Source organism: Poecilia formosa, unplaced genomic scaffold (assembly GCF_000485575.1).
Source record: "Poecilia formosa unplaced genomic scaffold, Poecilia_formosa-5.1.2 Scaffold261, whole genome shotgun sequence".
Lineage (NCBI taxonomy): Eukaryota > Metazoa > Chordata > Actinopteri > Cyprinodontiformes > Poeciliidae > Poecilia > Poecilia formosa.
Window position 1 is genome coordinate 264,706 of NW_006800200.1, and position 19,062 is coordinate 283,767.

The 19,062-nt window shown below is 40.4% G+C and overlaps 1 protein-coding gene across 4 annotated transcripts in view; it reads right to left on the bottom strand.

Annotated features, from left to right (window-relative positions):
* Positions 1–19,062, bottom strand: part of zfhx3b (zinc finger homeobox 3b) — a 311,598-nt gene that overhangs the window by 14,439 nt on the left and 278,097 nt on the right. For all 4 annotated transcript variants that reach the window (XM_016680891.1, XM_016680890.1, XM_007570444.2 and 1 more), the window contains one exon: positions 9,609–9,716. In XM_016680891.1, coding sequence (XP_016536377.1) covers positions 9,609–9,716 — 108 coding nt within the window. The remainder of the gene's footprint in view (positions 1–9,608; positions 9,717–19,062) is intronic.

The window sequence follows — 19,062 nt, forward strand, 5'->3', positions numbered from 1 at the left end:
CTGGACTGTTACGAAATGGTCCATTGTCCTTTTTCTAAATTAAAGTAAATTCTGCATTTCATTTGGAAATTAAGGTTGCAGGGTCTGAAGGAAGAGTCGAGAGGCACAGAAACCCTGTTGCTTGAAGTCCAGTATGAAGTTTCCACAGACATTGATGGTTTTTGGTGCCACACCATCTGGTGTTGCTCCATTATGCTTTCTGAAGTCTACAGTCAATGTAGCCGTCTACCAGGAAATTCTGGAGCACTCATGCTCACCTCTGATTACAAGCTATGTGAAGATGCTGATTTTATTGTCCAGCAAGACTTGGCGCCTGCCCACACTGCCACAGGCACTAGAAGCTGGTTCAGTGACCACTCCTATTCTTGATTGACCAGCAAACTCTCCTGACCTGAACTCCATAGAAGATCTATGATCTGTTGTTAAGAGAACGATGAGAGACACCAGACCCAATAAGGCAGATGACCTGAAGGCAGCTATGAAAGGAATCTGGGTTTCTATTGCACCAACGCAGTGCCACAGTATGATCACCTCTACGCCATGGCATACTGATGTGGAGATTTATGCAAGAGGAGGCCCAACCAAATACTCAGTGCATAAATATGCACACACTTTTCAGAAACCCGACATTTGTGCTCAAAACACCTTTTTTGATTGGTCTAAAGTGATATCAAACAACATCAAACAAACAACATCAAAATCTGTTGATGACAGTCTCTCATTCAGATCATGTGAGACTTTACCAACAGTTGGGGTTTTGTTTCATAAAATGTATGTAAAAGGTGTCATGAAGCAAATTTTTAATAATCAAAGACATAAAAGTTTTATACAAACATGCTAAAACTTTTTAATGTATGTTTAAGACTCAAACAAAACACACAGTAGGCTCTAAATTAGTCATATCCAAGCATATTCATCAACATTTTGCAAGGAAATAGAAAGACCACAGTGATTGTCAGTGTGTGTCAGTCTTTTCCATTCTCTAAAGAGATTTCAAGTGTTTCACTGGCTCACACATCAAATCAGATTGCAGACCCATTTAAATGCAAACAACGCTGAAAGAACCAAAATAATGTGTTTTTCTTTTTTTATTATTCTTCCTCTGCAAAGCAAGGCTTTAAACGTACTCCACTTAAAAAAAAAAAAAAAACAACAGAAAAGAACAACCAACAGTTGACACTGTAGAGGTGTAACTTTAGTGGAACAGCTAAGCATGTGTAGCTAACGCCACAGAGAATCTGTGAAGGGAAACTGCAGCAGGAGCTCCAGTGGAAAGTGTCTATTGTGAAACTTAAGGAGTTGTCTCACAAACCCCTAACAGCCCTATAAAGAGTTAAATTTGGCCTGATTTGTACAGTTCTTAAGGGGCAAATTGAGAACAGAGGCCACCGGTAAGGGAGGGGTGGTATGGCAATTGGGGGGCAGGGGGGGTGGAGGGGTCAGGTTAAACAGGGCTGACCACACTGCTACTCCAGACATTAAAATGTCAGCTCCAATCAGGATGAGGGCAGTTGAGGTGATTACCCAGTGGGAGACCTGGCTTAGGACAGAGGAGTCTGTAAGATCTCCCAGAGACACTGAGATCAACCAAGGAGACCCTATTAGGGTGCAGTCACACTCAATCCTATTAAACACATCCACCAATAAACAAAGGAAATGTTAAACAAAAAGAACCTCCCATTCGTTGACATTAACCTTTCAGTCATGGCACTGTGCTCACCAATTCATCCTCCAACTCTGCTCCAGTCCACTCTGTCTTCTGCCTAAAGTCCTCTTGTTAGATCAAGAAAATAGTCAACTCTGGTCCTGTTTTAGAGAACTTTAGTCATTCTAGGTTTGGGATCCAGATTCCAGTTGAGGTGAAATGTTGTTGTTTTTTTATATGGAGCTGAAGATCATACTTTAAAAAAAAAAATGTGTTTTTGAGTACGCAATCTGCACAGAGCCTTTTTCTCTCTCCTTCAGCAGCTCATTATTTCAACAAGCAGCTCCTTGACTATAATTAACATCAACACCCACAAAGTAAGGGAGGATGCTTTCACTCCTTGCAACATAAGAAGGATTAAAACAGAAGCAAATATAGAAACTGATAAATGATTAATGTGTGTATTTACGTTTTTTAGTGAGGGTTGAGTTGGTAACTTCAGGAGGGTAAATACATAAATGCACAGCTACAAGTACAGTAAGGAAAGCATCAAACCTCCTCTCAGCCTCATGATTAAGAGAAAGAGCATAACAATTATGCTTCCAGAGCTGCTCAATTAGCACCAGAGGTGCAACAAGTGGCTGTTTTTGTACTGAAAGCTGCTAAAACCCGTGTTTTCTGGATGAGGTGCTTCATGCTTAAGTGTAGGTGAGAGGAAAGGCGTGTGAGGTGAGGAGCTGCACAGGCCTTTCTCTGGTGCAGTCTCTCTGTCATGGCTAATTAGGACTTCAAAGATCTGATCCATTGCTTCTGTAAGGAACAGAGCAACACTATCATCAGCAGCCCATGACTAACGTATAACTACTGTTTCCATAGTTTTTTTTTTTAAAGTTTTTTTTCCTTGTCATTGGCAATGAAAAGGAATTTCTGAAACACTGCAAAACCCAGAGCTGAAATCAAATCAAAACAATTTCAGTTTAGGTTTATTCCCTCATTTATGTCTGAAAATGACACAAAGTTGGCTCAAAAACAATGACTAAAACTGTGCAGAGGATTACCACAGGGGCAGAGAGATTACAACAAACAGGAATAAAATGCTTCAAACATCAACTGCTGACAAGTAGTCATACTTTCTGGTTATAAAGAACATTTTATTTACTTGGACACTTTTATCTACAGTGTCTGATGTAAGGACCCATTTTTAAACTTAAATACAATCAGAAAAGGTGGCATGTGGATTCAAAGATAAATTAATTTAAAAGGAAGAAAGGCTAACAAAAATGCTTAAAGAAAGAAGATGAAGGATTGTTAAATTTTTCTCAAATTTCACCAATGAATTGCTGATTAGGAGTAATATTTATTAGGAGCGTACATAAAGCTACAAGACATTCATCAATTAAAACTCAGTCTTGCAAATCCTGTACAGTCGCCATAAAAGCCAATGTGCATTAAACCTGAATGTTTGTCAGACATTCTTTTTTAATGCCTTTTTTTTTTTTTTTTTGCACCTTCGCTAGACAGAGAGCGTTCAACTGCAATAAACATCTTCTGTCGAATGCAAAGGATGGCAAGGCACACAGAGCAGGAGAAAAGAAAAAATAAAACTGCAAGCCAATAAGGTGATTATTAATTCATGCCCCTTTTCCATAAACCAAAGGCTTTTCTGCTGTTGAGTCCCGTAAGTGAATTGGTCTTTGGCACCTTGTCTCTCTTCCGTAGCTGGACTGTATTAGTCAAGCAGCAAAGGGGGCTGCCAGCGTTCTTGCACTGGTCTCTGGAGCAAATCCTTGCTGCCTTGTTGTGCTTTCAAGTGGAAAAAAAGATGGCTGCTGGACAGAGTGACTGACACAGCAGAGGCTGGATTAACCACAATAGGTCATCTACCATTGAAATCTTCCATGAGTGCAAAATCACACCTGCCCCCTAACGTACGTCTTTTTTGACAGGTTATCCATATTGTAGAAATAAAAATAAACAGCATACCAAGCGGTATTAAATGGGGAAAAAAAAAAAAAAGCTGGCGTTTTGAATAGCATCCCCAGCAGCCGAGATAAGGTGGATGTCTTCTCTGCAGCTTCTGTTGCTTGATTACAATTTCATGCCCTGGCAGGTTCAGGCCTATGTTGCTAACATCATTAAAGATCATACATCCTGTCCGTGCCATGTCGTAGAGAGAAAGCTTAACCTGTTCATGTTGGGACTCCAGGATGCTCCGAGAAGCATTCCTCCTGAAACCTTTCACCTTCAACGCGCCGAGACCCTGCGACGCCCTTCAGCTTCTCGCGCTGCGTGAAATCCTCACCTCTATTCCCATGGCGAGTTGGCTATTAATATGGAGATGATTCAACTCCCACAGTGCTACAAGTCATTTTCTGTCTTTGCTATGTTAACAATATTGCCTTTTCTCTCTCTCCCCCCTCCCTCCCCCACGCCCTCCACTTCTAACCGGGTTTTTAATCTGCGGCCTGAGTCGGAGCCCAAAGCAATAAAGGGCAGTGCTCCATTTCGTCTTTTATTTCTGTGGTAATTACTATGCAGCAAGACCCAACAGAGCAGATTTCAACTAGGGATGTGGAAGCAAAAATCCACACATTTTCATTTTTGCAAAGAGCAAAAAACTAAATTCTGTAAGTTACGAGGAAGCTAAAATGTTCAGATATGGAGAGAATTTTTAGGAGGATACAAATTTTTACTCATTTTTAGGCATCAAAGTATAACAGAAGGAGAAGTGCTTCGCCTCTGAATGTTAGAAACCAAGACTCGTAAACGCTGAGCTTTCAGGGAGGTGGCTAACAAACAAGGACAATTTATGGCCTATTATCTTCAAAGACAAAAGGAATTATAATTTAAGGGATGACAAACACTGGAAGGACGTGACATGATTATGTAAACGTTTCCACTGCTCCATTTCCCAGGTTCCTACACCACTGAGGGCCTTAGCAATAACAAAACACCACTATGCTGAATGACCCACAAGTTAAAGTGGCCATTCTAAACCTGAATAATTGAATTATAACCGAGATGAGCTGTGCAATTTCAACTTCAACGGTGCTCAAATAAAATCTGAATATGCGCAATGTTAGGCGGAGAGCAATTCGAATCATTTGATTTGTGTGTTTGTGAATATGCCCAGCCAAAAGGCTAGCAGCACAAAACATAGCTGAATAATAAAAAAAAAATAAAAATAAAAAAAATGAGCGGGCTGCAATGCCACGGTATTGCGTCTAGGGGATGCTAATCATCAGCTTCATTATCCAGATTACATGCAGCCGCCGCAATGTGTAAAGCACATCTGTTTCTCTTACCAACAGAACACCTGAATGTGCACATGTGCTCACTGAAGCACATTGACCCAAACAGCAGGTGGATATGGAGCCAGAAGCACACACAGATACTTACACACACACACACACACACACACACACGCACACACACACACTCTGGCTGTATATTGTAAGCACGTGCACTGCAGCTGCTCAGTCTTCAGACAACCATTCAGTTTTAATGTTGAGATTTAGCTGACAATAATTTGGAGGTTCATTCTGGTCACATCTGTGTGAATTAAAAAAAAAAAAAAAGGAAGAAAAGTAAACCAAAAACTGCAGTAATACAAACAGCCCAAACGTCAGTTTGGGGATGTACGTTAAATAAATAAATATGTTTGTGACAGGAAGAAAAAAAAAAAGAAAAATAAACGCTAAATTCAGTGTTTTGAATAACATTTGATTCTGATTCCAATTGTTCTGAATGAGGTGTGGTTAGAGGTGGCACAATGAATTCTGATGAATTCAGCAAAGGGCATAAATATTTATGTACAGGTTGTGTAAATACTGTATAGTCCAGCCAAGAGCAGACTGAATTAAAATCGTGTCAAAACACACCTACACAATATCCCTAATAGCTTAATAGTAAAATAAAATAAAATAAAATAAAAATGCAAGTTAGAAAATAAATTACCCAGCTTTTGTGTATGAAGTTGCAAAATGACATATTAATTTTAATTAGGCAGATAAAAATATTTTAAATTGTCTTAAAACTGTGCATTGTTTTAACAAGCAATGTAAAAATAATAAACAAAACTGTTTATTTATCGTTCGGTCCATGTTAACCATTTGGAACCATTTATTTTAGCCTACTTATAAGTCTGTCTGCTCCCTGAGGTGTTACAGTTCACAGAATGTGGATGACCCACACAGAAATATAATTTTTCACCCTTTGCCTCCACCACCTTGTTCTAGCTTGTGTAAATTGAATATAGGGGAAGGCGCAAGGAGGAATTATTTATCAACTTCCACTAAAGCCCAGAACTGAGACGGTATACTTTTTACAGAAGCTACACTCGTCCTCTTCAACATGCAACTCCTCATCTCTGCCATACCATTTAGTAAAAACCTTCGCCATACCGTTTATGCTAAATATCTCAGATCACAACGTGGCCGAGCCTCTAGGTGTATTAACAATTTCCATTTTTCTCCCCCCCTCTATCACTTCAAGCTCTCATCACCTTCTTCTCTAACCCACACTGACTTCCAGCCTGCCTCACTTCCAGCTGCATTCTTATGGATTCATGCAAGTGCTGCAGAAATACATCACCTGCTTTAATAAAGGTAAGGATCCTGATCGTATGCCTTAATCCGTAGATTCTCCACTAGGAGAGGAACAGGCAAGGGGAAAAATGGGAGTGTTATCAGTTTATACATATTTCATGCATATCATTTAAGATGACCCTTCAGTGGCAGCTGTAGCTAGAATTCACATACCATTTCAAATTACTTTTGAATTTACTTTTTTTTTTTCTATCTGAGTCTGAATGCAATTATGATAATTCAAAAGTTGCACAACATATAGTGTTTCTTAAGCAAAAGACAGCTAAATACACTGCGTGCCTTTACGCGCGCAAACGTGTTTTGTCCCTGCCTACAAATAAAAAGCTATGGAATAATGAAGGCATCTTTCAAGAGATGACAGGCCAAATACATATGCATTTTACAAAGACTTCTGATGTACCTCTAAATGATTTTAATGAATACTGAGGAGCTGTGCAACAAGAAAGAGAAAATAAGATTGACAGTGGCTTTAAAAAAGGAGGAAGCTTTCCTCCCCCCTCCCCCCCTTGTGTTCACTAATGCTGTCTATCTGACAGTGGCTGTCATTTGTAACGGGAACAATGTTGCGCTCCGTTCCAACAGCAGCATGACAACGATGAGAAGAAGTACTTCACTCGTTCTAATGATGAATTTCAGAATTCAAGAGCTCTGGGTTGGACGTTAGCAGACTGAACACCTTTTTCTGATTGATAACAGATCAGCCATGTTGTAACGTCCTATGCAACGTTAACTGATAATCAACAGCTCAAACAAGTGCTCCTCTGCTCACCAAATGCATTGTGAGGCGTCGCTCCAACAAGACAGGTTTTTCTGCATTTTCTTCTGAATTGGTATTGTATTTCTAAATATGCAGGAAGTACAAAAAAAAAAAAAAGGACCCTTCCTATTAAACTCCAGCTGTCTACTTTTTCCCAACACAGCCTTGAACCCACCACACCATCCTACCCACCCACCTTCCTTTCCACTGACATCAAACAGAACCTCAGACCTGGTTCCCTAATGCAATGCTATTTTTAACTAAGCGTTTCTAATAAGCTGCGGGGAAGCTGTAAATTTTTCATATGCAAGCACATATTTCTTTTGTGAAAACACAGAAACACTCTTATTTGCTGATTAGTGACTGACAGAGGAGGAAAGGAACTGAATATGGTTGTATCAAATTGCATGCCTTTCAAAAAGGAGGAATCCTAATGCAAGGAGTCGTCTTCCTGTGCACCACAGGTATGAGTGAATTATTAATCGGCCAGCTCATTTTAATGCTTTTTAAAGTGCTTTATTTTGATGTGCTAAAACATACTTTTAGCCATATTCAGTCAGGCATGCATATCATTATTTCTTCCATCAAAGAGGAGTGTCGCCCTTTCAAAGAGCACAAACAACTCAGCCTCATTTAAAATAGAAGTTCAAATATCAAAGATGTTTTACAAAGGCACGGCTTCAAACACTGTGATGAAGTTTTTTATTTTTTTTATTATTTTTTTTTTTCCTAATCTGTACTTTATAAAAACTTTGGCATGCAAAAGGTGCAGATTATTTTGCAGCTTTTAACCTGACTCGTGTAAATCAAAACACCTCACAGTTAGACAAGGGAAGTTAGACGCAAGAAGTTAGACAAGTGAAGAGGATCTATATCTGGGCCTGATGCTGTTCAGAGTCATTAAAATCAAGCATCCTTTCTATGGTATGATAGACGTCTAAACTCGCAGCTTTGTTTTTGGTGTTACAGCCGTTCAGGTTTAGCTGAGCTGAGAAGAGAGAACTGCAACAAGGTTAAATTTTCTTATCTTAAAAAAAGACAACAAAGAAAAGCAAGGCAATCAGTAAGTAAATGAAGCTTTTTGAGCTTGACGCACTTTGATGCTCTGATGCACATGCATGGTACGTAATGGGAAAGAACCTCATTTTGAATTGAAGTGAACTTGCTTCTCATTTATTGGAGTTTCATTGTTTTCATGCCTCTGTCAATTTGTAGAAAAACTATTTTTTTTTTCTATTATGTTTTTTTTTATTCTTGCTCCAAACAATATTACAGCTACATTCAGCCTGCTAACATTTGTTTTAACATATTAAATCATGACAGAATGTGTGTGTAAAGCTGCAGACATGTTTAAAAGATTATATTGTCTTAGTGGAGAATCATAACAACTATGAGCTAGCAAAATAAACTAAAAATGTTATTATTAGTTGCAATAATAAAAGCAATGATAAAAAGTATTCAAAATGTCATCTCTCTCTGCATGTAGTCAGAGCATCATAAGCAAAATTAATAAATAAATAAAATATACTCATTAACAAATAGGCTTTATTAGCACATGATTCACATTAGATAGTGCAAGTACCATTAAATGATATGTATTAATTGCATTTAATCACAGCTTATAATATTTGATGCTCTTAGGGAATCGGCAGCGGAAAAAAATAATTCTGCAGAAATACCCATCCAAGCAATAATGTCAGAATGTAGGCCTTTGGGGGGTTTGCAAGGATCATCAATTTCTATATTCTAATAGCAAGTGAACAACAAAACAATTGTGCATCCCTAATGGTAACATAATATTGGGATTCCATTACGTGTTCTAGTTACTTAAACACTTCTTGCAAGTATGCCAAATTTGATGAAATCTGAAATGATGTAAATATTATCATGCGACTAAGTTCTCGGAAAATCTCAGCGTGCACTTCGACAAAAGTATTTAAAGTTGGGTGGTTTAAAACTACTAACAGAGCTCTTTAAAAATGTTCATGTGGTTTCTGAAAGTGTTTAACATTCGAAGAGTGAAAAGCAGCAAGCTTAATCAGAAATTCAGACCAGAGACGCCTCCCCTCAACCTGAGCTCAGGCCCCTGCTGAAGACAAGCCCAGCACACACACACACACACACACACACACACACACATACACACAACATAATAGATAAACATAGAAATAGAAATCCCAATATTAAAACAAACATCCTATGCATTCAGTATTGCTGGTGTCCAACTCTGTGTGCCGCAAAGTTGAGAATGAGGATCACACGGGAGTCTGCACACAGGCCCTGCTCATCTATTGAGCAAAAACAAAACAAGAGTCACATGACACCTCAACTTATCACATATACATACTGCTTACCCTATCTGTATTGTTCCTAGCAAAATTCGTAGTGTGCAGGGTTGTTTATGTGAATAGTACCATTTTAAAACAGCCTGTGAAGTTTTTTTTTTGTTTGTTTTGTTTTTAATTTATTAAAGTAAGTTTAATTTAGTTAGACAAAAGGCCAATCGTTTACATCTCTCAGGAGCTGCAGCCGTGCAGCTGTGTATAGTGCTCCCTAGAAAAAAAAAAGAAAAAAAAAAGTGTATTAATGTTGGCCTTACCTGTCCCTTTGGTGAGCTCCTTCTCCCCCCCACTTTCTCTGTCTTTGGTTTGGTCCTCCTGATCTGTGGTGGTCTCACTAGCAGCCTCCACATCCTCGCTCAGCTCTCCTGAAGGGGGAGGGAGACCGGAATATGTAAATCACCACACCATCAGAATTGGTGGAAGCACTTAAAGGGACGGCAGCATTTTTTTTTTTTTTTTTCTATAGGAGCTTGCAACAATTACATTTGCTGACACATAGTTGCAAGGCTAGCAGACAAAGAGGACAGAATCTGCTTTCTATTGCTGTAGTATCTGAGAACACTAATATTTAGTCAGACTTGAATTATTAAATCAGAGTTGAATCATGAGGGAAAAGGAAAACAAATATTGATTCATAGAGGAAAGAATGTTTTTTTTTATTCTTATTTAGTATGGATACAAAACTGCAAAAAGAAAAAAAAAAGACACGTGTTCTAGTAGATGGAAAAATAACTGCAACCTTCAAGAAATAGACATTTTATCACACACCATTCTCTTGCACACATTTTACTGTCCCCTGCTGCAATCTGTTAAATTACTAACCAATACCAATAACCCAGTTTCTCTTCTGTTATTCTACTATTAAAAAATCATAAATATTTAAAACTTTCAGGCCAACAATTCAATGTATTTTTATGCCAAGTCAAAGTCAGAAATCCCCTGTAACCATCTTAAAAGCATTAGCTCGATATATCAGGGCCATTTAGGAGCGTCAAAGTCCCAACAATGGATATCCAATAACTCCATTTGTAAGTAACACACAGAGGAAAAGATAGCAAAAACAGATAATAAAAAGCGCATCAATCATGTTTATTTCCCTCCAGTGCCCTGTGAACATCCCCTCTGCCTGTTAAGTTTGTTTAAAAGTAGAGAGACTTGCATGCAACAGCATTGATTTGACAACAGTAAACTAGGCCGCAGTCGATAGGCTTTATCAGTTATTACACAAGTCAGCTAATTCTCAGCAAATGTACTTAAATGCTCTTTTGAAAATGCTTTCATGCCTCGGTCTCTACTCTATGAGCTATTGATATATTGACAAAAGTACAACAGCTACTGAAATATCCTGGTCAAGTATTCAGCCCTGCAGTCATCGCGCATCTAGTTTGAGCTCACTACAGGAATACCATGAGCCAAAACCGCTTTCATGACATTACGCTGTCCCTCATCACTCCCTCTTACTTCTCTCAATTAGTGAACGCTCCTGCTCATCAACAAACATGCTTATCAAAGCCAGAGTCACAACTGAGATGCATCCTAAAACAAACAAACAAACAAAAAAAAATCCTCAGTTGCTTAAAAATGAATGGTTACAAGAACAATAAGAAACATAACTTTTCACATAGCTGTTTCACTGCTTAAAGAGGCTATGCTGCAACAAAAAACAGTAACAAAAAAAAAAAAAAATACAATACAATAATTGAACAGGAAACACCTTTTGTATTCCCTACCACGAACTAGCAAGCACTTCCTGCTTGCCAATACAGTTGTTGTAGGAAACAGCTGTCTGAGCAGAGTGAGAAGTGTATGGATTTTGATGTAAAACATTATCGCCAAAGCCAATCTGACAATCCATTGTTTAAATAAACATTTGTAAAGGGTGAGGCTGACACCTAGAACGCAAATACTTAAGTCATTTTTTTTTATTCTTTAGATGTAAAAAAAGAAAAATCTAAATTCTATCTAGAATATTCCGAAACACCAAATGTCCTCTAAACAAGTCCAAAATCTTCTGAATGGTCGTTTAATCCCATCTACCTCACGTCTGCATAAATCTCCACGGCTGCGTGAGAATTAGGATGCTGTGCAGCTGCATAGGTGCTTAGATTACAAAATAATCCCCAGGTAAATTTTTTTTCAACCCTTAAAAATGGGGCAATGTGTCATTTCCTGCCATGTGACACATGTAGTGAGACTAATTCTCCACCCACACATCAATACTTACTTTGTTCTCAAACATTACCGTGATAGGCAGCCTACATTTTAAAGCTATTTAGCTTCCGTGTACCCGCCCCCAAAAATCGAGCACAAACACGTTACCTGCACGTATGTGCACGCATACGTTTCTTTCCCCATCATGTTTTTTTTTTTATTCTGCTTTATCGAGCTGTTTAATCAACATGCATGACAATTTGAGCCTGCACAACACAGAGCCCCATACATAATTTATACAGAAATGCAGACGTATGATTCCAGCAGCGCTTTCACATCTCTAAGCGGCAAATGGTTTTGCCCATTTCTCGTCTCATCTACAACCGCATTACAGAATGATTAAAGCTAGGTCGACTTTAATTAATGAAAGGTCACGAGTGGCCTAAGAGTAGGATGCAAATGGAAGAGACACTAAAACTGCAGCTGCAGATTAACTCTGGAAATAGATTAGGAGAAACACTCAAAGCTATGGCAGTGGGCCATTTCTAACCCAAATCTGAAAGATGTAAAGGACAATAGCCTGAAGGTTGTCTTCTAATTAATTGTCTTCATTAACCATTCTAATACAATGATATGAAACAGTTCCATTAATCTAATCATGCAAGCTGAATAAGCCTATTGCCGACACAAAGATTAAACTCATCTGTTCTGAGCATATAAATTTCAGCCCTGCTCTGCCAGTCACTCAGTGGGGACAGTTCACGGGCTCTCTGTTCCAGCGTCTCCCAGACAGACACACACACACACACACACACACACACACACACACACGCACACACATCATTCAGGCGCTTTGCAGCCTTTCCCCATGAGTTTTTCTTCCTTGCCTGTGACTGCAAAGGCCTACTCAAACCTATAGGTGTCACTCTATACAAGCTGGGAGAGAGCAACTTGCTCGCACACATTAATGAGGTGCGGGGGGAAGGGGCCGAACAGCATCAGACAGAAACACATGGGGAAAGGAAAACGGGAAGAAATATGTGGAGATGACAAAAGCAGATGCTATGCAAAAGCTGTCCGGTGAAGATGAGACACTGAAAATGGAAAGATTACCTTCAGATGAGAGAGAGAGCAGTCTTCCTTTTTTCCCCCCGAAGAGCAGTGATTACACTAATGCTAATCAGACTGACAAGCACAAACGGCCTAATAAATAATTGATGGTAACCACTGCACTTTCCAGTATTCCTTCCCAGACTGTAGAGAAGAGCAGCAGCAAGTAATAATAGTCACTCTGGATATCTTTCACTGGGTCAGGCTCCTCCTCCGTCCGCGGCCTCAGCTGAATATACCGCTATGATGGTAACTGCCTTTTAAAAGTGCGGAACTGCAGTCCCACCTGAAAACGGCTCCCGTGGTCCTCAAACTATTTTCTGCTGCATATTCGGTTCTCAGACAATAACACTAGTGCCTGCTGCCGTTTGACATGCATGTGCCCTGGATCACCCCTGTGAGGGATGAGTTGAACTTCTTCCTCTGCCGGGCTCCTGAGTTCTTGGAAGGGAGGCTGCGTTCTGCCTCCTTCTGGCTGTGGCTCCGTCTCTAAGCCCTCATTACTCTCATTATCATTATCAAAGCTGCTGTCATCAGTTTTAGCCAGGTTGTCACAGGGTTGTACAGTAAATCAGATAGGTGTGCGTCCCCCCCCCCCCCCCCCATGCTTTATCCCAGGGTGGACAGCTTCCTTTTCCATAGCGCTGTTCTGTCGGATAAAAAGCAATCTTATTTCACACTTCACAGACTCCATCTTTCTCCCCTACTTCGTCTTTTAAGCATCCCCCTCTGCCTCCCCCCCAGCACCCGGTGCTCCCCTTCCATGTATTAAAGTTGGCCTGACTCTGGACTAGAGGGCGCAAAATGAAAGTGACAGGAGGGTACCATGGGACAATGAGACACAGGACCCATGCTGAGAGCTTTCATGCATTGTCCGCTCCTCATATCAGCACCTCTGCACTCCGTACACAGGACACTCCTCCCTCTTCTAAAGCAAAATAAACAGCAAAATCCTTCCAACTTTTAATACCCCCCCACCACCACCACCACCACCCCCACCTTCACCGACACTGTTAGAAGTTCTCTCCTCGAGTCTTCACAAGGTGCACCTCATAAAAACCTCAACTAAGAAAAACATGTCAGAAAACAGAGACAAAATGTGTGTTCCTCACGAGCATCTAATAAGCTGTAAGGTGACATTATCAAAAACAATAATTGCCACTTGCATTACTTATGCTGAAATAAGAAAATAATTTAAGAATGGACACAATGAATATGTACATATATATTTGAAATGGCTGTCAAAACACTCAAACTGATATGTGGAAAAATTGAAATCTAAGCAACAGTACTTGCATCAAATTAAAGCACCCAGTGTGGTAATATCTCAGGAAATGAATGCGCCGAATGTGAGGGAGTTTGGCTCATGCAAAATGAATGTCTATTTTGTCTCTGTGCTCCACTCACATATGCCCTCGCTCCCTGCTCTCCCACACAGCATCACGGTCTTTGAAAGGAAAGACGAGCAAGGCTACTTCGGCGCTGCTGGTCAGAGTTACGTGTTAGATTCCTGACCTGTCTATGGGGGGGGGACTCGCTGGCCTCTCCCTGCTGGCCCTGCTCTGACCTCAGGATCCAAATGTGAATGAATACTTTGTGTCTCCAACGGGCTGAGGGCAGGAGGAACGAAAAGGGCGCAAGAGCGGCAGAGGAGAAGGTGCAGCGGGTGGAGGAGGGGTAAAGAGTTAGGGCAGCTAATAAAGAAAAAAAAAACGACAAAAAAAAACTTTACAGAGCAAGTTAATCACAGACAGCTTTAGAAGCTGCAATGGAAGCGTGTCAGAAACCCCTCCTTATTTGAGCCATTGCTTTATCTTCGGTACATGCACATCACACCAGCCTATAGGTCCTCATTCTGATTCCCCTTACATCTCAAAGTCAATATTGTTCCGTGTTATGGGGGATAAAAAAATTAAAAAAAAGATTTAAAAAGCACTCTCATTGCAGCTCATTTAACCATTTTCTATGCTCTTGGTACTTATTCAATTAAAAATATTTTCCCTAATGTGTTACCTCTTGGGAAACTAATTAGAAATACTTATTGCAGTAACGACATGTTTAGAAACATTACAAATAAAGTAAAGTGCAGCTGCTCCAATTCTTTTGTCTTTGTGTTTTACTCGGGGTGATAAAGGAGAGGAGGATCTAGGTTAATGTGGCTGTGGACGGGGACTGAGCATGCAAGGACTGCTCACTCTTCAGCTCCATCTGATACACACAACACACACACACACACACACACACACAACCCTGACTTTGTTAAATGTCTAAGATGATGGCTGCAAACTAACACATATTACATCCACAATGGAAGATGCAGGCTGTACTTTTCCCCTTTCCCTGATAGAATGGCAGGCTGAAAGCCTGGATAAGGGGCAAAAGCATCATTGGGCAATACTCTTTTATCTACTCCGCCTGAGGGACATTGTCCTGCACAAAGAGTCACTCTGCCTCTTTAGTTACTCGGTACAGCAAGCCATCCCCCCATTACCCCTTCTATCCTGCATGCACCCCCCCCTCCCCGCCCCCGTCTCACCATGCATTTATGCTTATCGTCTTCCACTTCTGCCTGCTTTTAAATCAACCTCTTTTTGTTAATGCGCCTTTTTTTTTTTCTTTCTTCATTTTCCTCGAGCTCAAACTACAATCCCCTTACTTTGTTTGTGACTATTCAAAGGAGCCAAGCAGTTCATGGGCAGAGGGGATAGATGGAAAAAAAAAAAAAAGGCATCACCGCTGTCATGAAGGGCAATCACATCAACTCTGAAATATTCACCAGTGGCTTGGAAAATGCGATGGTACAGTTATGACAGGCGGACACTCTAGTCCCCCCGTCGCCCCCACCCGGCTCCCGACTCAGCCCCCACCACGCCGGCCCCGCTCTCCATCAGGGCGGAAGCACGGTGGACATTCTGAATATGTATAACCCGGAAAATGTATTGATTTTTCATTTGGCGAAGAGGGACACACAAAAATCACATAACCTGAAACTGTCACAGCTCTTCTGTTCATAGCTCATCTCTCCTGATGTTTGGCTTTTGCCACAAAATCTCTTTAATTACCAGGTATAGTAAGCTTCAGAGCCTTTCTCCACAGAGACGCTGCCACATACAGCCTGCTGGGCTTAACAAGACAGCCCACATCTATTATATATGACATACACCCAGCAGCTTTTGTTTCATATCTAACTAATAAGTGCACTGAATGCGACTATACCCACAGTTTGTTTTTGCTTTTTTTTTTTTTTTTTTTACCATACAAAGCTGTAGTGCATAAAGCTTTCTTGAGGAAAGCCTTGAAAATAACAAAATGCAGCGCGACACATTAAAAAGGCCTTTTCATATGAAAAGATAATCCTGAATGGTCCGAGCACTTATTTCATGGGCTTTTCTGAAGCCCCACTGCTTAACATGAATTTCTCCCATTGATCCAAGTTTTTTCCAGGTAGCAGGCAGGTCCCCCCCTATGTTTCACTGAGTGTGCACACTTGTGTATATCTGTGTCCATTAACAGGTACTTATCTGTTTATCTCTCCTTTTAGGCTCTGCAGACCAGTACAGTGAAATGTCTGAAAAAGATCTCTGTCTGTCGATTTATCGAATGTACCATTTGCATATCTTTGTAGTGCTTCCATCTGCCTGTGGACCGTTCTGTGGTGGTATTAGCTCAGAAAATCAATGTTGCCATGGCGGGATGTATGCAGCCCCTACCGCTGCACGTGCTTAGAGTCCGGCTTATAGCTCCCGCATGAGTCCTATTTACATGAGTCCTGCTGGTACAAGACCCCACACCCCACTCCTTTCAGTTCTTCAAATCTTTGTAAACTTAAAGTCCACAAACATATTTCTCAGCTTGCCTCCCAAGAGTAGGCGGGCTTGCCATCCTCCTCTGTGGTCATATTGCCTCCCCGTTTCCATCCAAAGCCCTGAGCTTGACCGTCTGTTTGTTTATGAAAGCGTACGCAGAGATAAAACAGAATCCAACAAGGTTATGAATACCAATTTTGCTAATCAATTTTATTTCAAATCTAAAATGTGGGGTAGCATTGATGCGTGTTTTCTCTCAAAGGTCGAGCGGCTTGCTGAGCTCAGATGTTTTATGTTAGTAGAAAGGAAAGGTGGAGAAAGGTGTGATGTGTTTCATTTTATTTATTCATTTATTACACTTATTTCTGTTTGTTACATCATGCCGCTATACATTTATGGATGGGGAAAGCACACGAGGATACCTTAGTGTTGATATAAATTTTTCTTGCAGAGACTGTAGTGGATGTGGAGGGAAACTTTTCTTCTCGGTTGCAACTGGCTGGTTACTCATGGCTAATTGCTAAAGAAATCCAATGATTGCACTGCAGAGGCACTTTAAAACATCCTGAGAGAGCAACCACATATTGGGCAAAGGAAAAAAAAAAAATAAAAGCTCACTCCACCTCCATCTATTCAATTTCTAACACAAATCAAACATAGGGAGCTTTCTTTTACCATTTGTCTTTCTTTCTGCCCCTCTTTGCATAGACCATCCATTACTTTCACATGAAATATGAAAAGGCAATATCCTCTCTGTGTTTGTACTGAAGCGTAATGCGATTGTGTTGTCATTTATAGGAAATAATCACAAACCTCTCTTTCATTTTCCAGTTCAAATAACCATGAAAAATTAGCCTTCAATGTCAGGGAGGACAACAAAGGGATGCACACAGACTATTGCTCCACCACTGCGCTTGACATTTCGCCTTAATAGGAAAACGGCTGGTTGTTTCTATCTTTCTTTTCCACCCCAATCTTTTTCTTCGGCTAACCTCATTTTTTTATTTTTATTTTTTTTTACCTAATTAAAAAGTTCTGCACTCAGATCTTTGCAAATCTTTGCTGCGTCTTTATTCACCATGGCGGGTCGGTGTGCAGGAGGAACAAAAAAAATTGGAAGGTTAGAGAACTCCGGTCCTATGCACAGAGTGCCCCCTGCTCATTAGCACCCCTTCCCCTGTCCGTTAATGGCCAGTGCAGAGGAGAGATGTCGTCAGACAGCCACTAAGGGGCCCAGGTCGCTGTGACTACCGTCCAGCAGCCTGATAAATAAATAATTCAAGAGCTATCAGACTCTCTGGCAGCAGAGCAGTCCCAAAAACACACACTCAGGACACGGCTTGTAAAGGCCTTCCTAACTGATCAGCATTTAGCCCTTACAAACGATGTACAACTAGAGATATATGCAAGATCCAACACAATTAGCCTGAGCTATAGTCTGAGGATCCTTTTAATTCAGGAAATCTTTATTTTCACTCTCAGCAGCAAAGTAATAGTAACTACCTTGTATACTGCTATCAATAAGTGTGTAACAAGCAGGCTGCCTTTCGCTTTAAATAAACACAAAATGACGAGCCATTTTTCAGTGCAGTTATAGAAAACGCAATTAAACTAATTGAATTTAAGAAAACATCACAATCCAAAAAGACTGATAAAAAAAAGAAAGTCAAAGCTTCAAACCTTCAAATCCACAGAGACTCCTGGTGTACTTGTGAAGCTAAAGGAAACGACAGCGACACTGACCATGCACCAATCAGGCTCAACCTTGTGATCACTTACAGATAGTGATTAACATTCTGATGGACACAGTACGTACACAACTGTAGATCTTGTAGGGGGTTTCCAGTCTGCTGGCACCAGGATGTACTTCTGGGAAGAAGCCAATCCAGTGCAGGCAAAGTGATGCCTTGGAAAATGTTCTGCTAGTTAACCTCGCTTCCTGTCATTCTTACAGAGGTTCGTTTTAAAACAGCACCGACCTGAGCACCGCTTAAGACCTTCAAAGCCTTTTGGTAGAAAGTACTCAGTTATGTCGTTGGGCTCATTCAGCAGAATAATGTCTCCGACCACAAGAAGGGAATGCTTCGAGAATGACTTGAGAGGCACAACAGAGTATAAGGTGTCAACGTAAAAACTCCAAATTCCCCAGATCTCAATCCGATGAAGCATCTGTGTGATATGCTGCATAAACAAATCCAATCCACCTCACGACTTACAGGACTTTTTAAAAAATAAAAAATAAAAATCTGCTGCTAACATCCTGGTGCCAGATACCACAGTGCACCTTCAAGGGTCCAGGGGAATCTATGCCACACTGGGTCAGGGCTATTTTAGACCAAGACACTATTAGGCAACTGTTCATAATGTTATACAAAATCGGTGCATAAGTTCATGACAACTAAAAGTCCACTGAGATACAACGTTTTGCTCTTGATCCTTTGGCAAAGGCTTAGGGCAGGTGAAAAAAAAAAAACATCTCGTGTGATTAGCTTCTCTTTTATTTATGTATAGTAATTTACTTTCACGCAGTTATGCCTGGGTCGTTTACTTCTTAATTATACAAAGATCTTTAAGTTTTATTTGCAAAGCATAGGGTACAATTAGAGGCTGGATTGTTACACAAGAAGATGCAGGAATGCAGTGC